The 24,477-nt window shown below is 44.5% G+C and overlaps 1 protein-coding gene across 6 annotated transcripts in view; it reads right to left on the bottom strand.

The window, feature by feature from the left end:
• The window catches only part of COL27A1 (collagen type XXVII alpha 1 chain), a 227,542-nt gene that overhangs the window by 36,372 nt on the left and 166,693 nt on the right, over positions 1-24,477 (bottom strand). For all 6 annotated transcript variants that reach the window (XR_003095497.1, XM_025211218.1, XM_025211220.1 and 3 more), the window contains 4 exons: positions 24,304-24,357; positions 21,912-21,965; positions 20,473-20,526; positions 17,842-17,949 (listed from right to left, as the gene is read on the bottom strand). Coding sequence is in view for 5 of the 6 variants with exons in the window: in XM_025211218.1 (XP_025067003.1) it covers positions 17,842-17,949; positions 20,473-20,526; positions 21,912-21,965; positions 24,304-24,357 (270 nt within the window). In the remaining variant the exon portion in view is untranslated. The remainder of the gene's footprint in view (positions 1-17,841; positions 17,950-20,472; positions 20,527-21,911; positions 21,966-24,303; positions 24,358-24,477) is intronic.

Genomic DNA, 24,477 nt, shown 5'->3' with positions numbered 1-24,477 from the left:
ACTCTTTCCTGCCCATGGCAGGGGGTCGGACTTGATGATCTGCTCAGGTCCCTGCTGACCCGACCAACTATGAAACTATGCGCAGGTCAAGCTGCTCGAACCAGAGTTGTCCCCAGAAGGTTTTACAGCTTGTCAAACTAGTGCCACATTTAATGTGTTGGATACCAAAAACCCAGTATTGCAGGACACACATTAGGGGAAGGTAATGATACTCTTGCAAGCTCAGTTCACAAAATAAGCTCTGCCCACACGAGGCACGGCTTCACAGGACATTTTGCAATGTTCAGAATTTGAGCTGTCGTGTCCTCTGGTGTCCAGGGATCAGGTTCCTCTTAATTGTGTTCAAGTACATCCAGGGGCTGTGTGCTTGGCTTCCCCAGTATGGCTCACATGGCCCACTGGGCATTGACATCATCCTCAGGCAATGATAGCTCAGATGTCCCAACAGGTGTTGATAAGCAGCTTGGGCCTGGCTCCCTTGTAATTGGGGGAGAAAACAACTGGCCGTGTCTCCCAGGCCCACTTGATGGTGATCCTAAATGAGTCCTCGCTGAGATCATGCAGATTTTACACAATTCTCACATTCTGTTCATTGGCCTGGTCTGCTCTCGAAAAGTTTTGCTAGTACAGATGTGCCAGAAGAGCTGTACTGGCACCAACCCGAGTGGAGGAACAACTTATAACTGTATAGTTTCCATCAGCTCCCTGACTGGCAGGAGCTACCTCAGCCAAAGGATTTGGTTGCTGCTATAACTGCCTCTACACTGGGGCTTTTGCTGGCACAGCTCTGTTGGGCCGATGTGTAATTTCTCTTCACTCTCCTAACTGCCCTACCCAAATCAGCAGACCTGAGATGTTTGGACAATATGTAAAACTTTTCATGGTGTTGATGGTGGACCAAAAGGAATCTTATAGGGTGTGTCCAGGTTTCATAGATTTCATAGACATTAGGGCTGGAAGGGACCTCGGAAGATCACTGAAAGATGAATGTGTCCATGCATTTCCTCAGGGACAAATAGCGGCACAACTATGTGCCACCGTGCCTGGCTCTGGCCAGCCAGGCTCTGGTTTCAGGTAGTGCATGCTGCCACCACACGCACCATCCCACTTTTTTCAGGTGCAGGTTTTTTTGACCCCAGGATCTCCTGGGGTCAAAAAAAAACCCTGCCACACTGCAAATCAGCAGCACAATGAAAGCCTGAATGTGCAGCACATGCGGTCTGCAGGGCCGCATGAGCACGCTCGTCTGGACACACCCATGAGGTTCAATAAAGACAAGTGCAAAATCCTGCACTAGGATGGAACAATCCCATGCACCAGTACAGGCTGGGGGCTGACCAGCTAAATAGCAGCTGTGCAGAAAGTAGGAACATTGCCAGCAGGTTGAGGGAAGTGATTATTCCCTTTTATTTGGCCCTGGTGAGGCCACATCTGGAGTACTGTGCCCAGTTTTGGGCCCTGCACAACAGAAAGGATGTAGACAAATTGGAGAGTCCAGTGGAGGGCAGTGAAAATGGTGAGGGGGTTGGGGGGCATCATTTACGAGGACAAACTGAGGGAACTGGGCTTATTTAGTCTGGAGAAAAGAAGACTGAGAGGAGATTTAAAAGCAGCCTTCAACTCCCTGAAGGGTCTTTCCAAAGAGGATGGAGCTGGGCTGTTCTCCGTGGTGGCAGATGACAGGACAAGGAGCAATGATCTCAAGTTGCAACAAGGGAAGTTCAGGTTAGATAGTAGGAAAAACTTTCTCACAAGGAAGGTAGTAAAACGCTGGAACAGGTTACCCAGAGAGTTGTGTAATCTTCATCCTTGGAGGTTTTTAAGACCTGGCTAGACAAAGCCTTGGCTGGGAGAATAGTTATAGCTGGTCCTGCTTTGAGCAGGGGGTTGGACTTAGATGACCTCCTGAGGTCCCTCCCAACCCTAATTTTCTATGATTGCATGATGTAGAAAGTATTGTCATTGGGCACGCAAGTTAGAAACCTCCAAGACATACTGAGCAGCTCTTGTCTTTCTGCTACTGCTTTAGGTTCTGCAAATGCAGAAATTGCTGTCCTGAGTTCACTTCTTAGAGGATCTCTCAGTAACTGGAACAACTGTGGACTTTCTTTTTTGTTTAATGCAAATGATTAGTTCTGGGGAACAAGATGACGGCAAGAAGCAGGAGTTGGTAGGCTGGCTCCCCATGGTCTGGTTGTAGTTGGGTGTTGGTGTGGATACTCTGTGGAGCACCCAGACCCCTGAAGTGTTCATGTACTCTATTTGGAAAAATCAGGGTTTGGATCAAACCATGTGAGAAAATATTGTGGAAGCCTGGTACTACTGAGTCTGAGAGTCTCCCAAATGGGAGTCTAGTTTTTCTTGCTACCTCTTGTGGTTTGTTGGTGTAGGTTTTCTTAGCTACTGCCTTCTTTACTGAAGACTACAATGAAGGGCACTATAGAAAAGCCCATACATAAGACAAATTCACTTTAAGTTCTTTTTACTGGATGTGAATCAGATGACTGTGGGAGCCAAGACACTAAACACTTGATGCTCTTTATTCTTTGAGGAGGTTTGTACACATTTTGGTGTGTACTTTGGGTGTCTTGCTAAGAAAACAAATCTTCTTTCCAAGCTTCCTCCTCAAGTGGGATTATTTATAAAACAGCAATATCTCTTTATACACTGTACTGTTTATCAAACCAGTAATAAAATATATCACGCCAGCAACTCCAGGAGAAGATGGTACTTCTGACCAGAGACAGTGGGAAAGCAGCATTTTTACACATAAAGCCACACGCCATTAGGTATGCAACAATACTTGTTTAAGAAAAGCAAAAATTTGCCATGCAGTGTTGCTCATTTGCAATTTCATTACAAGTTTGAGAAAGGACCTATTTTTGAGGAATATTTTTTAAAGGTATGAGATACTTTCCTAATGAGGGAAACAGGCTTATTTTCTAGTGCAGATGAACTAGTTCTCAAGCAAAGGGGAATGTTTTTAACTGCCAATGGCATTGTCAACAAGAGTTGTATTTCTTGCATGAAATGCAAATAAAGCAAAATCTGAAATGGGGGCAAAAAAACCATTACATTAAATCTCTGCACCACAAGGACAGTAGGTCCTTAACAACTCTACAGATGGGAGGTGAAATTCAGCCACCACAGACTCATGCACCATTTGAGTCCTGTTTTGAGACACTTGGGTCTTACGACTTGCCTCTAGACAAACAGCATTTTTCATTTTGCAATGACATCTCCACTAGGCTTAACAGTGGGAAGCAAATGTTCTGGTTTCAGGGTTTCATTTATTCCTGTCCACTGAAGTCCTTCACCTCATCAGAAACTTTCGGTCCTTTCTCAAACTACCCTGAGTAATATTCAATCCCATTGCCTTGTGCTTCAGTGTTTGAGGGTTCCTGACTTTTCTGAACAAGGTATCTCCTTTCTTTGCTCTTTACAACAGCTACGTTTTCATTAACTATGTTCAAGGTTCTCTAAACTCTGGTAACTTCCCACGGTCTATAACATCCAGTTGTTCCTTCACGTGCTTCACTCTATCATTTTTCTCAAGGGGTTTCCCACTTTTTTCCTTCAAGAGAACATAGCCTGTCTTATATGGTGCCCATGCTTTACATAGGCAACTGAGGCAGTTGCTTAACCTACATATCTAGAAACTTTTGGTGATCTCTGGCGTCTGCAAAGTTCCAAGAACCCTTACAAAGGTCGAGAATGGTGCCTGTACCAATGGGCCTAAGACTCTTCTGTTTCACAACTTTGAATTCAGCTTTCTCTTCTTGCCCCTGTTGGCATCTTCTCCCATCCCACCTCTCCCCTCATTTGGGTATATAGCATAGCCTAAGGAAGAGGTGCTCAATCCTCAATCTGTGGGCCCCATTTTCATCTATCCCACAAGCTTCCCCATGGGTCCAAAAATGTGGTGGCAGGGGAGTGCTAACCACTCCCCTGCTGCCAAATTTGCAGACCCATTGGGAAGCCCCATAGGGCAGAGGTGGCATGGGGCCTGATCTGGGTCTGCAGGGCCCTTTGCCACTCATCCAGCCCATGGAGCTCAAAAGTTGAGCAAAACTGGTCTCAGGTATGCAATCAGACATTAAGTTGTGATTCACTTTGTACATTTTCAATCAGTATCCAGAAACGTTTTATTTATGGTTGCGGTCTATTCGAGTTCCCTCAGCCAAGGAGAGAATACACAGCATAGACATCAGCGGTTCCTTTGTTTTTGGCCTGCTGTCCATGTGCTGTTAGGAGCAAATGGATATATTCTCCCTGATAAAAACGGTATTTGCATTACAGTCAATAGGACTCAGCAGAACAAAACAAGACCGTTACATGAATGGTGTCAAGGTCAGCTACCAAGAATGGAAACACTCTGACACTGATAAGAGGCCAAAAGAAACGGGACACTAGAATCTGAATACAAACTTCCCAGCAGTTTAAGTGCATGGGGCACCTAGACACATGCTGGATGTCTGCTCCGACGCATGCTAATTAGCATGATTAATCAAGTCTTCTGGAAGTCTCCATGTCATGCCTATTCAGTGTCCCCGCACTTCAAAATGGCAGTGGGGTGCTTTAATTCAAGCTCGTTGAACGAGCTGTAGTTCAAGTGCCCCTGCTGCCATTTTGAAGTGTGGGATGCTGAATACACATGACATTGCAGGCTTTTTAATTAGAGCAGCTCTTGGAACTGCTTTAATTAACCCCTCCCTCCCCCCCAACTCCACCCTGGAGCACGTGTATAGATGCCCATGTGGACATAGATCCACAGCAAGCCTTAATGAGGATATGAGCTAGTTGGCCTGACTGGATCATAATGAAGATCATCATAATCCAGCAAGAACTGCAAGTACTCAGTAGTTCACATGCAGATGCCCCTGACCTTTCCAATACAATGCAGCTATGAAGGAAATGGCTATTAGGAACATTCTGTTTGGTCTTAAAAAGCAGTTTTATTTGGATGCCACACTCTACTAAATCCCGTGCATCAATCTTAGGCAGCTTCAGTTCTGCTATTAGTCTACTCAGGAATATAACTGAGTATGAATACATTTCCAATGCCTTTTAGGTGTTGTTGAATAGAAGCTGCAGGGTGACTTCCTCTAATCAGAAATCAGGCATTCAAAGAGAAGGAAATCAGAATGTGACTTCTGTAGTAAAAGATGCAGCCGTGAACAGAGAGGGGAAGTATGAGATGCTGAAACTGAGGGTGGATTCAAGGGGTATAAGAAGGCAGAAAGAAACTAAAGTTTCAATAACGCTAGCAAGTAAGACATGAAATGGAGGAACCATAGCATGACCCATGCCCATACTGTTAAAGGGCCTGGCCAGCCGGTTCCTATAAAGGAAAATGAAAAAGCCCCCTATCATTTCCTACTGCTCAGCAATGTCTCCATATGAGGACTACCATTTAATAAACTTTGATTGAGAGAAAGCTTTGATTGAGAGAAGCTTTCCCCCCATACAGGACAGTCAACAAGCACTCAGGAAATTAGTGGGATTATTGGGATGGGGCTCTTGAAGCCATAAATGTTTCAAATTTATAAGAAACACATTTTATAACCTCTGTCTAGCAGTAGTTTGGAAGAGGAGGAGCTCATGAATGGATATGGGGAAAAAAAGATGCGACTGTTCTTCAAGGTTTAGAGGGCCGCATTTGTCACTGTTGGGAAGCAGCGAGGGGATGTTTGCCATAACTGGAAAGTAGGGTGAAGAGCCCAGGCTGAGATCACTGGCAGTAATTAAATTAAAAATGCAATGAGAGATCCTATAAGAAGAGCTAAAACTCCAGTTGTGAGGCTGCAACTGGGACCACTACTGTGATATCCACTTAAGTCAAATTATTCAGCTTGAAACATGGAACTGAAACCCAAACCTCAGAACCAAACTCCTCAGATTCTGCAGAAGTTCTCATCTGTACTCACATTTTAAATCCCAAGCCCATATTCAGGTGAAATGCACAACTATTGGTTTCCTGCATTGGGAATGCGCATCTGAATGGAGTTATTTTTTTTGCTGAGATCCTGAAGTCATAGTGTAAAATGACAGAGAATGGCATGTCCTCTGTACAATAAACATGTGATGTGATTTCTGAAGTTAACTGCAGAAGTATCTTTGTGGTCACCAGTGTCCATCTTAGGGCAGCTGAGTGACCAGCGAGGCAGAACGATGGGCTTGCGGTGTAACTGCTGGGTTCCATTCTCAGCTCCGCCGCGACTTGTTGCGTGGCCTGGGCAAGCCTTTTCACTGCTCTCTACTTCCATTTCCCTCCCTTGGGAGAGTGAGACTTGTTTACGGGGGAGGGTGGCAGCGTCTGAGATGCAGCTAGTCATGGTTAGTAGCTGGATGGAAGATGCGGGAGAAGTGCAGAGCATCACTATGTACTGAACTGTGAAGCTTTCATGCAAAGCAGCATCAGAACCATTGTAAGAATCAGCTGTTTTATTTGAAAAGATGTGGGGAGGGTGGGGAGAAGAGGGAAGCAGCCTTTTAACCAGCATGACTCTCATTTGCTACTGTTAGGACTGTGTGGGTAATTTTTTTCAAAGCACGAGGGGTTAATGCCTTCCTTCTGAAGGACATGAATGCCCTGGGGTTGTGGAAGAGGAAGGGAATGAAATCCTGTCTCTCAATAAGGAGGGGAATCTTGGAATAGCTGTAAGGCAAGAGAAAGAGTGCGTCTCCTTCGTCTGAGTCAGGAAAGAGGCTGTGCCAAGTAAATGGGATTTATTTCAAATTCTGGCTCATTTCAGTTCCTATTAACTCTAAACAAAGACCAGCTGGGAGTGGCTGTGGCCCTGAGCAGCAAAAAGCCCAAGCAGAACTGGCTAATTCTTTGACAGAGGCAATTGGCCCTTCTCAGCTGCAGAAGGCTGATCAATCTCAACTTGTGAGCAGTGGTGATGGACTGCCCCAGGGGATTTGTGGGAGAACGCCATGAATCACTGCAGGATCCTGCTGCTTGGAGGGGATTAGATTCCACGAAGGTTACAATGGATTTGACAGGCTGAGTCACAAGTACCAAAATAGCAGACTAACAAAACCCAACACACGCACCCTATTAAAATACAACTGTTTACAGTTCCTGATCAGAGACCAAACTGGTGCCTTTAGACTTGCCTTGGCTATTATAGTGGGAGTGGGAGAGGGCTCCTTGTAGCATAATTTGGAATTGCATGTGGACTGCAACACGGTTTGCAGAATGAGAGGGAGAGAAATGCCTGTGGGTTGAAACCACAGAGATTCAATCACTCAGGCCCTGATTCAGCAAACTAAGTATATTCAAAATTAAAAACTGTGTGTTCAGCTTCAAGCATACATTTAACTCCCTTTGATTTCAATGTGATATGAATGCATGCTTATGGGCTTTGTTGAACCGAGCAGTAGTTTGCTGCTTTGCATCCATTCTAGCAAGGATATTTAGAAGTTTCAACAGCATAGAGAACTGACTGGGACTCCCGGGCCCTGCAGTCTACTCTCTAACACTAGTCCACTGGATGACATTGGGCACATCATTTCACCTCTCTGTTTTCCCATCTGCAAAATGGGGATAATGGCATTGCCCTTTATAGTGAAACATGAGATGTACTGATGAAAAGCACTGCATAAAAGCTGGCTACTGTTGTTGCTGAGCTGCTCCATGAGCTGTCTGAAGTTGGTCTTTTCAGCAATCCTCCTTTTTGCCACCACACTCCATGTTTTCTATACTGTGGATCATTTGGTAAGAGTGAGTGACCCCAGGCTTACTTCCCACAGTGTCTATCACTAAGTCAAAATGTTCTCTTTTGTAAAGGCTGTCTGATGGGCTATAGAGTGTAGTACAAGAACCATTTTGTTCAAGAGAGACAGTTTTTGTGCTTTACTAGGGTTGGGTATTTGACTGATCAAAACAAGTTTGGTCAATTGACTTGTCAAAAATGGCCAATAAGTCCAAATAATACACAGGAAAAGCAAACATTTTCCATTTAAGAAATGTGTAAAAAAAAAAATATATATATATATATTTCTATCAAGAAAACTACAAAAAATGTAGGGGTTTTTGGGTAAAAAATGTATACTCTTTTAAAAATATATGCAGTCAATTGACCAGCTTGCCAACCCTATGCTTTACAGAAAGCAGAGGTTCTCTGACCCCTGGAGTTAAAAGCAGAAGAGATTGTAGAACTGCAATTAAGAGCCACACTATTGGAAACTGGTCAGATGCCATTTAGCTAATATGGCAATGTCAGCTGTTTCTCACCTCCTATGGTGAGTGAAGAGTTAGATTGGTTGACCACAAAAGAAGATAACGAGGTGGTTTAACACAAGAGGAAATTAAAAAAAAAAAGTATTCTTAGCTTGCAACAAAACCCAATGCTAGGGCCACTTACTCGGGGCACTTGCTGCTCAAAGACTGATTCTGTGTTGATGCTTTAAGTAGAAAGTCTTAAAGTATAATTCACACTCATGAAGGCAGCTGGAGCCAGAACCAATGCATCCCCACTTACAACTTCCTCAAGGGCTCAGTTGCTGCAGTGGCCTTATCCTGTCCCTCCGCAATGCACTGAGTTTCCTGTGTACTTCCCCTGAAAAACTGAACAGACCTTCAGTCCAGCCCTGCTTTATTATCCTACCTCCTACACTTTTGAGAGGCCTTGCCAAGGAGACAAAGTTGTGCAGGCCCCAGGCCTTGTCACACAGTTGTACTAAGAAGACATTTACCAGTCCCTAGAGCTCCTCTGTTTTGCTCGGTTATCTAGATCCCCTGCACCAGGCTGAGAGACAGCAGTGATGATGCATCAAGCCAGATCTTCAGCTAATGCAATGGAGTTGGGACAATTTACACTGGTAGAGGGTCCGGCTCATGGGCTTTCTTATCTGTGACATGGCTGCAAATGACACTACAGATCCAATTTAAGGTTAAAAGCAGAGAAGTCTAAAGAGAGCAGATTTAGCTCCCCGCCTTGCTGTAAAACGAGGGATTTTCTTGTTTTAGAGCATGGTGTATTTCATTACTTTTTGTGCTCTACAGTTACTTTCCTGGAATTGTAAAACCCCTGCTATCAGATATCCGACTTGTACGAAGACCAGCACATTACGAAAACCACAGCGCTCAGCTATGGAGAGCAGCTGGAAATCCACTACCATATTCTTGCCAATTGGCTTGGCCCTTCACACAGCCACTGGCTGATTAGTTGTTCTCAGAGGGAAGAAGCTGAAATGCTGGATTCTTTGTAGAATGAAAATAGAGGAGGGTTACAGAGGAATATTTTAGTTGAGAGAGGTTACTCTCAGCTGCTGGCTCTTCATGTCCTATTCCTGGCAAGCTGCTGCTGTTCCTGTTATATAATGGTGATTTCAACTCTTGGTTCAGCTCAACCTCAGTTATATGGAGCAGAATAAGTCACCAGGACCGAATGGCATTCACCTGAGTGTTTTGAAGGAACTCAAAGGTGAAACCGCAGAAATGCTGACAGTAGTATTTTAACCTTTGGTTACAAACGGCCTCTGTGCCAGAAGACAGGTGGGCTGCCAACCTAACACCCCTCTTCAAAAACAGCTCCAGAGGTGATCCTGGGAACTACAGACTAGGGTACAGTTTCATTTCCATCCCAGGCAAGTTGGTGGAATCTATAATAAAGAATAAAATCAGCAGTCACATGGACAAATATGATCTGCTGGGAAAGACTCAATATGGTTTTGTAAAGGGAAATCCTGCCTCACCAACCTGCTGGAGTTTTCACGCCTGTGGTCAAGGGGGTCCAGTGGACATAAATATATTTGGAGTTTCAAAAAGCTTTCAACAAGTTTCCTCACCAAAGGCTTTTAAGAAAACTGCACTGCCATGAAATTAGAAGAAAAGTCCTTTTGTGGACTGAGATCTGGTTAAGAGAGGAAGCAAATGGTTGGGCTAAATGGTCCTTTTTTCAGAATGGAGGGAGGTCAAAAGTGGGGTTCTGCAGGGAACTGTGCTTGTCCCAATTGTGTTCAACATTTTCATCACTGGCGTGGAAATGGGAGCACGCAGTGAAATGTACACGTTTTCAGATGATACCAAATCATTCTGGGTAGTCAAGTCCCAAGCTGATGGAGAGGATCTGCAGAAAGATCTCACCAAGCTAAGTGAATGGGCAGCAAACTGGCAGATGTCAACAAGTACAAAGTAATGCACCTGGAGAAAAATAACCTCAGCTATACAGACACAATGTTGGATTCTGAACTAGCTGTTTTGACTCAGAAAAGAGACCTTTGAGTCTTTGTAGACACCATATTTACTGAAACATAAGAAGACACCCCAATAATTAGATTCTATATATGGAAAAGGTATAGGATCTAATTATTGGATGTTTGCCTTGAATTTGTCCCCCTCCCATCTCTACAGCAGGGAAAATAAATCTGAGGGGAACAGGTGGTCCCTGGTCCTCTGCCCCATTCCCCCAACTTCAAAGCTTGGCACTGGTCAGTATGTGTGCATACTCCAGATACCATCACCCCCCAAAGTATTCATGTGCTCATTAGCACCCCCCACTCATAACTGGAACCAGGTGTTCTTGTCATGTCTCCTGGGATCCTCCAAAAGTGTATATGCAGATGAGGCACAGGGCAACCTCATGGAGGGAGGGGCCACACTAATCATATGTGACAAGCTGAGAGAGGGGGTAACAGGTATTCTGGGTGAACTGTTTGGGGCCTTGTTTGGTGGTGTTTGACAGGCATTTAAGGCTGCTGAAGAAATAAGAATCATGGGAAATGGGAAAGAAAGGCACAGTTCAGCTGTAGGAATGCAGAGGTAGTCAGACTGTATACAATAGAGTGGCTCACCATGACCTAAAAGAGTTGGCACTGAGGGGGACTGTGCACAATGGGTACTACTGTGTATCTTTTTCAGAAGGGTGATGGTGGCAGACATGCCGGTGCAGTGCATTGATATTGCGATGGGAATGTGTATGATGTAATGGTAATGATATGCTTTGGAGTGTCAGGTAAGCCATAGCGGCCACAGGACACTTTTGGTAGAAGTACTGTGATATTGAGAGAGAGATATACATAAATAAAAATATGGGCCATATGTTTTATAGTTATGCTCAGTGTTGGCTACACTTAATCACCTTCACAGTTAGTTTCCATTATTAAGCACATACTGCTTTTGGCAGCAGTTTCATGATAGACAATGCACTTAATGAGGTTTCCTTGTATGTGAATGTAAGATGCGGGCTTTCCCCACCCCATGCTGATAGGGGTAAAACACCTCATTTTGTATTCCAGTAAATATAATAGTTCTCTAAAACTGTCAGCTCCACATGCAGTGGTGACCAAAAAAAGCTAATAAAATGTTGAGCTTCATTAAAAAGGGAACTGAAAACAAAACGGAGAACATCATGTCATTATAAAAATTCATGGCGCACCCTGATCTTGAACACTTGTGTACAGCTCTGGTCCTCACATCTGAAAAAGGATGTAGTGGAATTAGAAAAGGTACAGAGAAGGGCAACCAAAATGATGAGCGGCATGGAGCAGCTGGCATACTGAGAGAGGCTAAACATGATAAGACTCTTCAATTTGGAAAGGAGAAGAAAGGTGGAGAGGGGGGATAAGATAGTGGTTTATAAAATCATGAAGGCCGCAGACCAAGTGAACAGGGAACTGTTGTTCACCAAGTCCCAAAATACTAGAACTAGGGGGCACCTGCTGAAATTAGTAGGTGACAGGTTTAAAACTAACATGAAAAAGTACTTTTTTAAATCAACACATTGTTAGCTTATGGGGTTCATTGCCATAGGAGGTGGTGGAAGCAGATGACATAGGTTCAAAAAGGGACTGGATAATTTGTAGGTGATAGATCTGCTAATGATTATTGAACAGAACAGTTGGAGATGTTTCCTCTGCCATCTCTAAACCAATAGTGGTGGATGCCAAGTAGGATACTGAATAGGAGATAGATCACCCTATAGATTTCTGGCTCACTGCTCCACCTCTATTGCATCCACTTGGAGGTGGGATACCGGGTTAGATGGACCATTGGTCTGACTCAGCATGGCACTTCCTATATTCTTATCGATACACAACAGGGATTTGGAGTGAGTGCATGCTGCCCTCTCACAATGTTTTTTTTTGCTCTTGGGGCAGAGACATACAAGTCCCCTCTTACAGTTATGGGGATGGCAGATGTATTGGTTCCAAGTTCCAGAAAACCACAGTTTTGCTCTACAGTGATAATCAGATTGCCTCACCCCTGATTTCAGAGGGGCCATGGATCACAGCGATTCCTTTGCTCAGCTGAAAACACAAATGGAGTCTCTGACCCTGCCAGCTGATGCTATTCCTGCACTTGCTTTGTTCACCCCTGAGCCAACTTATTGTACCCAGACCAGTCACTTGGGCACCTCTTCTCTAGCTGCCCTCTGAGCTGCCAAAGCTCAAACAACCCCTGAATCCTTGTGAGAAGAATAAAGATATAGTATCAGCTTCATACAGCTCAAACAAGCCAGGGATCCTGTTAGACAAAATGAGCAAGGATCTGAGTTCAAATCACTGAGTGCAGAAGGCAGTCAGCAAGATGCAGTAGGTATGCATTAGAGGAAAGAAGAAACCAGCCAAAGGTCCCACTACAGAGCTGCATAAAAGAGCACAAGAGCAGGGATAGGAAGAGGTGTACAACCCTGCAAGGTTACTCCACTACCCCTTTGGGTTACATGACATCCAGCCAGTGATTGTGCAGCAGAAGTGCAGTGATACTACTGCCCTATACCAATAGTAACTTTGCTCCTTTCCTAATCTAACACCTGTAAAATATTACAGAACTGCCTACATGGTTAAAATAAAGACTTTAACACAAGGGCTGACCATCCTGGGTCATCCAAACCTCAGTTCTCTGAAACTCCTCCTCTTCTCTAAAACATGCATGCAGCAATGTAGACTCAGACAGGCAAACTGCTGAAACAAGCACTTGCCAATCCACAGAAATAATGCAATTCAGAGACAGAGAAATAAAATGGGAGGCAGGTTGTGGGTGTCCCCACGGTAACATTAGCAGCTCTGTCATTGTTTTTTGGGTCTTTAGTTATTTGTGCAGTGTTCAGTAGGGGTTAAAGTGCATTAGAATTACAGTAAGGGTGATATGAGGCCCTGGCAATAAAATTATGTTCCTGATTAAACCAGAATCAGAAAGTATTACCATGGAGGATTAAATAAATCTCCTTTGAGTGGAGTAATATTGTTCATGCTGACCAAAAGATGATTGCATCTGAAGGGTGTTACTTGACAGGTAAAATGAGTTTGGCAGTTTTAGGTCTAGTTCCTAGTGAAAAAATGCCTTTCACAGAAGAACTTTAAGTTACCATTGGCTGTCTTGCTAAAATAAACATGCTCTGGCTCAATCATAAGATATTGGCATGATGCGTGGACTTTGGGATGAAAGATCATGGTCATGGTATAGTAGAGGTCAGGTAAAAGGCTCTAATGGTCCTTCTGGCTTTACAATCTACAAAACTGCCATTAGGACACACTCTTGGTGACCCCCATCGCTTGCAGTCTGTGGGGACCAATATCTGTTTTCACATCTAGATACATGAATGCAATCATTATGCAGGAATTATGTGGGACAGAAAGTTCTTCTGCAACAGGAGCTCCTGATGGGTTTTGTAGCTTTGTTGCAATAAATACTAATGTGGAACCACCACTAATGGTTTTACCGGCACTAGTGGCAGGGTGAAATAGAAAGTACCAGCAGCAACTGTTTCTTAGGTTTCTGGCACAAGCCATGAGACTGAGGGCCATCTTGTTTGACCTCTTCCATTTAGAGAGAAGAGAGTGCCCATCCTCCCTTTGCCCCATAGCCTCAGTTTAATTTAGGTAAGTGGGATATTTTGTAAATATTGGTACAGAAGTTACCGTTCCCAGCCTGGCCAGATAGGGGCAGGTGAATATTGGATGAAGTCTTGGATTATGATGAGACTTTCACGTGTATTGGGACCTTAGTATGACACCCTAAGTAGACTCTTGCTGAAGATGCGGCAGCTGTAAACGACAATGCCCAAATCAAGCTAACATATAAATTAGGATATTTCTGCTAGTCTATTTAATGCATGCAGCTTGTGTTGTGTACATGCAACATCCCCCTGCATGGTGTGTGTAAAATATACCCATTCTCATTCTCTTCCCCTCCACTAAGTTTCTTTGCTGACTCAAGTTGAAAAATTTGCAGAGATTCTTTGTGAGACTTTGTCTGAGAACGGATTTAGGGTTTGTCCTTGTGTTAATAGTCTTATGAGATTTTTCTGATGAACTTTTCCTGATCCTTTTGCAATATCTGCAAATTGCCCTTTTCTGCTACATACTGTAGCAGGCTGTGTGAGCTGGCTTTTGTGGCAGTCCCCTAGTAGTGGAAGGCCCAAATATTTGTTTTTATTCCACCTCATTTCAAACTGAGGATTTGCAGTGGGATCACTGTTATCTCTGCTGGCATCCGCTGTTGGTTTTCTAAACTCTCTTTTGGTGGAGAGTGGAGGAGGGACCTAATAGATATTGTGCATTTTCTGTATGAATCATTAATAAAAAAGCTTGCTAGGAAGAAAAGTTGGAGGAGAGAGAACTTCTGCCAGAGAACCTGCCTCTTTAACCTACTCTGCTGGGAACAAGAATGCCAGCCTATAAACTAGAAAAGAACCAATAGATTAGCTAAGGCAGATTTACTACTCTAAGTTTAGTTTGACCTTGCTATAAAAGTTGCCTGTTTTTTGACAACTGGGATATATAAAAATGGTTATTAAAAATATTAGAAGGCTCGATGATGCCTTGCAGTAAAAAGCAAGTGAAAGTAAGTAGAGGCAGGCATCTTCACTGTATCAACATTTTCTTAAAAATAAACCAGAAAAGTTACCACGTTCCCAGGCACGACTTGGCAAAAAGCAGTGTGGGAATGTGCTATAACCTATATTTTAAACGCTATCACTTAATAAGACTTGCATGATTTTTGTGTTTGTACCAGTTTAGAAACATGCAGAGTATAAACAAGTGAACCAGCCAAGAGCACACAGAAGGCAGGAAGCAATGCTGAGCAACAAGCAATGCCAGCCTGGAAATACAGGTGGAACTGCAGCATTTATTAGCATGCTCTGTCTTACTAGGATTACTTCTGTGAGTGAGGGGTTGCAGGCTTGGACCCACATGCCCACTCCTGTACAGCGCTCTTTGTAGGTGCGGGGGTGTGTTACCGATCAGGGGCTCAGACTGCAAGCTCTTTGAGGCAGCACCGGTGGGACCCCATTTGTCTCGAGAGTACTACATAATTATAGTGCTGTATAACGCCAACAAGTTGGTATATTAAGGCAACATTTCAAATTTCCAGTCAACTCAGTGTCAGTCTTAACCTTGACCCAAAATAACATTAGCATAAATCTGACCTACACCTGGTTACTTTTACCCACACCCTTCCACTACCTCAGGCATAGGAGGAATGAGGAAAAGCTACATATTTCAATAACAAGGCAGCAGTCACCACCCATGCTCACAGATACTTGACTCTACAGTTGCCTCCTCTCTTCAAAGATACCAACACCTCAAAACCTTGGTTCTTTTCATAATGGAGAGCTTGATTATATACCTATACCAGAACTAGTTCAGTAGAGAGGTGTGATGAATGATGGAACCAATATATTTTTTGGCTGCATAAAGAGGCAGATTTATACAGTGTGCAAGGAAGAGAGACCAACTGGGACTGACAGTCAGATTGGCTAGCATTACTGAAGGGGGCTGTGCTAGTTCCTTAAGGAAAAATAACTCAAAAGTCATCACCACACCCCAGACAGACTTTAATCCACAAAAAGGAAAACTGCATTGCTGACAAGCCTGGTTAATAAACTCTACTTTGCAATTCAAACAAGAGGGTCTGACTTCTGTTTTGGGCCAGTCTGGACAGACAGGCCATTCCTGAACTGTTTTAGGCTAGGTTTCCTGCACCTCATTTGGGCAGAGGACCATGTTCTTCATTCATCCCCATCAGCTAACTTTCAGCTCAGATCCTCCCATGTGTCTCTGGCCCCATCTCTGGTCACAGAGCCAGTTGTGATTATTTTGTTATGTAATGATGAAGTCAGACCCCTGGTTAAACCAGATGCAAATAGGATTTTTCTGTGGGAATCAGCACTCTCTCCCTGCCAGTTTCTCCCATTTGTTATCTATACTGTTAAGAAGAACAACTGAATATAGGCAAGGAATTGGGAGTAAGAGACTGCAGAAACAGAGTGAAACCCGTTAAACATCTAGACTGCATTCAGATGTTAAAAAACCGATGTTTTACTTTAAACTTGGCGCGTTCTTGCGCTGAGCCCAGTGCATGCCCAGAAGAGGCAGTGCATCAGTGGACCTGGATTGCCCAACATCTGTATAGATTGGGCACTTGAGTGTGTCTTTTTTGGTGTTTTATTTAATAGCTGATTGAATCAGCTTTAGCTAAAAGTGCCAAAAAGCCCTACTGAAGTGCCTGATCAGATACTGCAGAGCCCGGTCGAAGCTGCATCTTCCAGTAAAGCTCATGTGTTTTGTTTTTTAAACATTTGTAAGCAGTCCTAATTCTAGATGTTAAGTCAGGGGTATCTAGCTAAGAACTTGTATGGTCCCCATTGCCACAGAATATGAGCCCCTTTTGAGGTAGAGAGGTGGTATCATCCCCATTTTACAGATGGGGAACTGAAGCACAGAGAGGTTAAGTCACCTGCCCAAGGTCACACAAGCACCTTTCTTTTAAAATGGATGCTCTATTGTTCCTAAGTGCTAATTCAGAGAATGCAGGTATTGACATGTTATCAGCAGACTTGGTGAAACCTTTGTGGGTGTCTTTACACATGCTCGGGGGGGGGGGACGGGACGGCGCTTTAATTAGAGCGGCTTGCAGGAGCTGCTCTAATTAAAGCACCTGCATCATCTTGTGTATTCAACATCCTGTGCTTCAAAATGGTGCTAGGTGCTTTAACTAAAGCTCATTCAATGAGCTTCAGTTAAAGTGTCCCTGCCACCATTTTCAAGTGGGGATGATGAAAACATGTGATGCCGAGACTGCTGGAGTGTGCTAATTAGCACACTCCAGCAGACTCGATTAATTGAGTCTGCTCTATTGCATGCTAATTAGCAAGCATTGGAGCAGGTGTCGGGCACGTGTATAGGTAGGTGCCTTTTGTTATGCCCTGTTGCAACTGTGCAATGTCTACAGCAATCGGTATCACCAGCTGGTAAAAGGTTGGGACATTTCCAGTAGCAGGCTATGTGAAAAAAAAAGTACTAAGTTTAAATGAAGCAAATACCTCCAAACATACTGAAAGCTCTCTCCTACTTCCTGGGAGCACCTACTACTGGACCCTGCCTTTTCAATCAGCTGCAATATAAATGCAGTAGATGACTTAATAAATGAACTTTTGGCTATCAGGAGAGATGTCAGTGTTTGCATTGCATCAGTCCAGAGATATACCATTCTTACAGCTTCTCAGTGCCTGATTCCAAGCTCACTGGAGTTAACAGAAAGATTTGATTTCACTCATTTAACTTGAGCTGTGGCGTGCCGTGTTTGAAGTGCTGGGGGCTTCCGTCTCCCACGATGACTGAGATGACCATCATTTTGTGTGCACAGGTTTAGAATGAATACACACATGTTTTTATTGCTCCTTTGAGGAAGGAACACCACTGCAGATTCAAATCAAATGCAGCAGAATGCAGAGAGACAGAATGCACAACATGTTGCTGGGCTAATACTATTTTAGATATACAAAATGAAACAAGTGCAAGTTTTTGGAGCACAGTAACCATCCCTGTAGAAAGAAAGTGAAGGACAGATGGACAGAGACACGCAAACTGGTTTCTCAAACTCACTCGGACACCTGTCATTCCGGGATATCCAGGAGGCCCCTCCTTCCCCTTCAGCCCTTCAGAACCTTTTTCTCCTCTCTCTCCTTCTGGGCCTTGTTCTCCTTTGTCTCCCTGTGAAAGAATGGAGGGTGTGAGCTTTTCAATACCAACAAACCACCGATCAAACATGGCTCTTGCCAGAAAACAAAATGAATTTAATAGTCAAGTTTGAACTATTAAATGAATACTGAAATATTAAATATTGAATGAATACTGAACTATTAATTTAATATTTCAAACTTTCATGTCTAGAAAGACAGGCACTCAGCCATGGGAGAGGTCAGTTTGAACCCTCTAGTCCCTATAAAAGAACAAAACAGTAGTTTCCCACACAGAATGAGAAAGTCAGATGAAATGTCAAAAACAGAGTCTCTTGATTCAACCAAAAGCCCCAGAGTTTTGTATAGTTGCAAAGTTTGCCGACACTGGCCTGCTGGAAGAGGTTGTGGGAAGCACCTCGAGTCCAGAATGAACATGCTGTAGAACAATGTCATCTTGCTCCCATAAAGGATTTGCAGCTGCAGTGTGAGGTGCAAAGACTTGTGTCAAAATGCTGTTCTCATGATGGATTACATGGCTTGTTTGGGGGAAAATTTAAGGGTTAAAGTCTACTCTTATAGCAGTTTTATACCAACTGACCTCAGTGGAGTTGGTTCTGATTTACACTTGCCTTAGTAAAAGTAGAATCGTGTCCTTTATACACTGTTGTTAAACAAATATTTGCACAATGAACAGCAACGGTTCAGTTGTCCGGAGGAACACATAGGTTGGGAGGAACTGGAATGGTTCAAGGCCTCTTGGAGATGAAACAGCACCATGGCAAGAAAATATGAAATACTCGATCACCTTGTAAGGAGGGAGCATTTGATTTGATATCCAGCATTAAAAAGAACGAGAGAAGCAATAAACTGCAAGCCTTTGCTGTGGGACTGGCCAGTTTTACTTGCCATGGAATAAAACTCTTGTTCTATTTGGACTGATGGGCTACATGAACACAGAAATTTGGACTGGATTCCAAAGGCAAGGTGACAAATTCAGAGGAGTTTGAGAAATGATGCAATGAAAGGATGAATCAGCGGTTGCAGGTACCACCAAGAGGAGGAGGAATTTATTACATCACTTGCAAATAGTGATATGGCCAGTGGGGCTGTTAAAATCTCCAGACACACCTTGATTTCCCTAAGGAATTTTTGATCAGTGAAAAATATAATCTGTGGAAACGGACACAAGCAAAATGAGCTGTTGCCACTAGTTTTTGAAGAAGAGTTTGACCTTTCTGGAGATCTCTGAGGAAGCTTATGAGCTGCACCAAAAATGTGGGTAGAGGTGCAAAAATTGAATTGGCATAACAGCATGTGGACTTGGGATTTTAACATGTCCTGGGTGCTATCCAGACATAAAATGGGTCCCTAACCCTGCAGCACAAATGTAAAGATGCCCCCAGTTGCTGTGTTTCTGAGGACTGAATTTGGGAGCTTTGGATCTAAGTGCAGGAGCTTCTATTGGTTGAGTGGAAGGACCAGTTGCTTCAGGGCACCTGTTGATTCAAACTTCTTTATGAGGTCCAAGCCACTGGAAGAAGTTGATGCAGTATTGCATTAAAGACATTACATGTTAAATGAAATCTGCGTCTATGTAAGTGGGAAAGCTAGAGGCCAAAGTAATGCTGTGATGAGGAAAAGTCCAAAAGCATCATCTTGGAGGGGCATTGAAGGATTGACGTGTTGGAATCCCTTGGTCAAGAGCATGTTTTGGGGGAGCATAGGAGGCAGAGAGGCATCCCTGGTAGCTGCATATTCCTGTCACCACTGGGGAGCTGTTGGAGTCTTTGGCAGACAAGATTTTAAAGACCCAATCTAATTCTGGCTGAGGATGGCATCTCTCATGGAGGAGGTAAAAGGCTTCTTCAGCTTCCTTTTAATTTCTGGCTGGATGGCAAGGGAGAAGAATGTGGATTCACTTCCCAGAGACTGGACCGCCAGTGAGTTTGTACAGAGAAGAGAATATGATGGAAAAGGCTGTTGTTAGCCAGAAATTTGGTAGAAGTTGCTCTCATCCATCCAGGTGGGGCGGTATAGACCACACAGCAAAGAAAGGCCCACCAAGCAACCCTGTAAGGCTCCAATTAGACTCGAGTTTGGCTGAAAGCATCTACAACTTCCTGCCATACACAAAGCCTTGGGAGTGGTTGTTTATAGAACAGAAATAGTCTGGGAGAAGGGGGGCTGATCAGAGTGGTACATAGGCAAAGTCTGAGAGGGCCTGGATCAGAGAAGTTACAGTCACTTAATGGAAACCCAGAGCTGGGGGTTGATGGGGGCACATAGGTTTCCAACAATGCAAGATAAACCCAGCAGCTAACAAAGAAGGGAAAGGTCTTCCCTGGATTCCTGCGAGGTCATTCTGGGATTGCTCCTCCAACCCTAGCTACTGGGCTGGGCATAGGGAAGGGATCTGTGGTACATGAGTCTTGGGGCCGGGGTCAGGTAGCTAGTTTAGTGCTTTTGCTTGGTACTTGGTCTTTCTGGCCCTTTTGCAGAGGGGGACTACATAGAAACCTGTGGACCAGGAACATGCTGTAAAAGGGAGTTTTACCTTCACACCATCTGGTCCGAGTGGGCCGCTGTCCCCTTCCAGTCCTGGCTCTCCCTGCAACAGAGACAGAGCAGCTTAGTACAGTGTTTTCCACCATCTTTGTGTCTCACACTTTCATCAGCCAAAACCTTTCAGAATGGGAATGACTTCCCATTGCAACAATGGGAGCTGAATGCTGAGTGTTCCCAGTGCAAATATCCTTGGTGCAGGTTATAAAAACTGTACTGCCAGGTGTGGGCTGACAGGCTTTGTCCTGATCAGTGTGATTTAGGACTATGGTCAAGAGGGAAAAAGGATCAAGCTTTTCCTGGACTGAGAGAAGACCCTTTCTCTCTCCTTGATTAGTTCTGGGATTCCCTCTCAACAGACTGCATCCCTGACCTGCAGGAAGCCCACTCTTCTCTTGGTTGAGGGGTTATTTTAGTTTCTGTATTCATCCTGCCTGGAGTTCCCCATCTTGCTCCAACAACTGACCTCTGTCCTGAGATCAAGGGATAAAAACCACTGGCCTGGTTCAATCTGTGCGTTCATTCAAACTCTGGCTCCCTCCCACATATTCATACTGTATGCAGTGTTTTCCCTATTAATGCTGTCCTTTACCTAGAGAATTTTCCTGCCACTTGTAGTTGCTCACACCGAGGCAGTGCACAACTCGGGAACAGAATAGCCTTGTTTGTATATAGCCCCTTTCATACCTGGAGGAGCTCAGAAGCACTTTAAAACATAGCATGTCCAGTACCAATTGCATAATTACCCTGAAGGCAAGTGGAGCTCACTGATAACTCCCATGCAGCTATCTGTTTTTATTGGGAAGAAATGGCCAGGATACTGGATCATCCTCCACATTGTTATAAAACTCTCCCTGTGATCTTTGTGATTTTTAGCTAGACTTTTTCAGAGGTGACAACAGATCTTAAATGGACCCCATCACTGTGGGGTCAGAGGATATATGCTGGAGAATGTACATCTTTGCAACACCTCTAGGGTGTGGGATTTTCCCTATATCACAGTGGAGGAACAGGGATTACATTATTCACCTAAAAGAGCAGGTACACAAATTGTGAACTGAATGCAAACCCCTAACTCCCAGGCCAGTGCCTTCATTTCAAGACTGTCCTTCCTTTTATGGTACAACCTTCACTCCCATCCTAGCCACAGCTATACCACTACCATGGGCCCATGCGATTATGGCAATGATAAAAGATTGTAGGATAAGATCCAATTCCAGGATATGCTGTCCCAGGGGTAAAAATGTGCTACTAGCTGAAGACTCATTTAATCCCATGCCACTGCAGACACATAATGGCTTTTCCAAAGATTGGGAGTATAAACTCACCACCATCCCCTTCTACACCAAGCTGTGCACCATGTTGCAGCCTGCTCAGGTAGCAGAGTCCACAAAATGAAGAGGACTCCAGTAAGAAGTTAACCGTACTTACTCTTTGACCAATGAGGCCTTGTTCTCCTGGGACCCCCAGTTGTCCTGGATCACCCTAAAAAACACAGACACAATCTGCTTGTTGACAGTATTAGATACACAGGGTGAGGGTGACTCTCTCCTCCCTCACTGCATACACTTATTTCTTACTGTGTTTTGACTTGTCCTTTATCTGATTCAGTTCAAATGTGATTGTCCAATCTTTGTGTGGGTGGGTGGGTGGGTGGGGTGGGGTGTCAGTGGGGTACCTAGAGTCCCCTTCAGGATCCAAGCTGCTCACCACCTTGGGGCAAGTTCTAGGCTGGCACACACCTTGCAGAGTATATCTGATTGCTACACAATAGGCCGAGGAATTGGCACAGCTGGTAGCAATCAAAAAAGTGGACTTTTGCAAATACAGAGTCAAAAGAAACTCCCTGTGCCCCTCATACAAGGGAGCGGTTCCACGCCAGCTTATTACAGTAGCTGAGACACCAGAAGCTGGGGCTTAATGCTGCACCACAACAGACATGTAACTGGCCTGAGGAGAGGGAGAGCACACACATTCCAGGAAACAGCAGTGTGATCCTTAGCATGACTAAGCATGGCTAAGAAGAATGGGAATTAAAGGTACTGCAGGAAAGAGGGACCCGGAGGTGCCCCTGGGGCTGGCAATTAAGCAAATAGATTTTGGTGAAGTGTTAGGGGCGAGGGGGTGCAGTCTGCTTTACGTCCAGATCCACTTGGCAGTTTTGCAAAGAATTCCATGCAGGAAGCATTTCTTTTCTCGCCCAGCGCCCTGCCTCCGGCCTCTGAAACACCAAGCATCGTTCTAAAACTAGTCCTGCCTGGGACTTTCCATTGTACATCTGCACAGGGCTTTTCACTCCAAAGTGCTCTTCAAGCTATGTACGTATGTAGTCTCACAGGGATGCAGCCAGCAGCCAACCAGAGCAGGAAGAGATGTGCAAAGTATAAGAAAGTTTGGCCACAGAGGCCTGCTCTGTAGTGGCCTGTTCCACACTCACCACCCTGCAGCTCCAGCATGCACAGCTCGAGGATCATTACTGCTTTGAGAGGTCCTAGTATGTCCCAACCCTTGCGAGGCCAAGGAGAGGAGGGCAGCGGGATTCTCTCAGGCTGTGAACTCACTGCAAGGAGCTATTGTGCTAAGGCTGGTTAAGCGGCAGCCCCTGACATTTCTGCATTGCCAGAATGCTCCTCTCCTTCCTTCCTTCCTTTTCAATCAAGCTCAAGTAGTAGGATATTGTCCAACAGGTTCAAAAGCTTTTTCTCAGGAACTAGCACTGCGAACAATATGCTCATGTTTGGCCAACATTCCTTGTCAGCCTGGCTCACCAGAGGATACGAGCACCTGCCCTCCTTCCTGCTCACAACGGGAGCTGAAGGAGAGCTGCCACTGTGAGTCTCGTAGATGGGGATGCTGGCTCTCTGAGAGGATCAATGGCGTTCTGTTCCCCGGGAAGGTAATTAAGGCGCTGAGTGGCAGGCAGAAGCAGTAGAGCTGAAACATTAGAGGAGTATCAAGGATCCAAAGACACAGTAGCTCCAGTGATGTGTCAGAAGGCTTGCCAAAGAAAACGTGGCAAGGGCTGGGAGTGGCGGGGGGGAATTGTATTTAATCCCAAAATTACAGGCAGTTTGAGAATGTCTACACAGTAGCACCCTTCAAAAACCAAGGGGAGCATGGAAAATCTCTGAGCTGCTCTGCACAGAGATCACATTTAACTCCAGCGATAAAAGTTACAAGGCTCATTCAGAGGAAAAGATGCATTTGCAGTCCCACAGCAGTGCAGCAAGCCAGTTCTTAAGCATGCCCAGGGCATAGACTCTTCTTTTTTCCAAAGCTATGTTATGCCCCAACATCCCAGTCCTCAGGCTCCTCTTTCTGATTTTATGCCTACGTGCCAGCCCAGCTTTTCCACGTGAATAAAGTAGCTGGATTATAGGTTTGCAATGAGCCTTGGTTTCTGCATCAGGGTCTCCCTTCCTCAGTTTCCCTCACTACCCAAAACAGAGGTCAAAGGGCTCCTGCACGTGACCTTTTTTATCAAAGAGCTACAGCAGCCCACACTGGGGAATCGGGGGCACAGGAAATCTGGTAAAATAAAGGATTTTCTTCACTGAACTATATCAGCCAGCTTTGGCTGACAGAGGGTTAACCAGCTTGTCCACTTCTACAGTACATACCTATCTACAGTATCTAACCTTAGCAGTTTGACCTTGCCCACTGTAACTAGACAGGCTGCCCCCACCGTCCCTTCACGTGATACCTTCTTCCAAAACACTGCCTGTGTCCTTTAGCGAGCTGGTGTAACAGCAGACTCCCAGCCAGAACAAAAGCCTCTATTATCTCTCTCCCGTAGAAAAGCAGTGCTAAGTGTTTTTCTTACCTTCATACCAGGTTCACCTGGAAGGCCAGGTTGTCCCATTGAGCCAGGCGGTCCCTGTGGAAAAAAAAATGTTGCTAAGTGGAGAGGAAGATCAAAGACTTAATCCCTTTAGCAGAGCACTTTGGGGACAGAGGAGCCCTGGTTGCAGTGTAATTACCTCCCTGGAACTGGCTT

Source organism: Alligator sinensis, unplaced genomic scaffold (genome assembly GCF_000455745.1).
Source record: "Alligator sinensis unplaced genomic scaffold, ASM45574v1 scaffold388_1, whole genome shotgun sequence".
Taxonomy (NCBI): Eukaryota; Metazoa; Chordata; order Crocodylia; family Alligatoridae; genus Alligator; species Alligator sinensis.
This window is presented reverse-complemented; position numbering and strand designations above follow the sequence as displayed.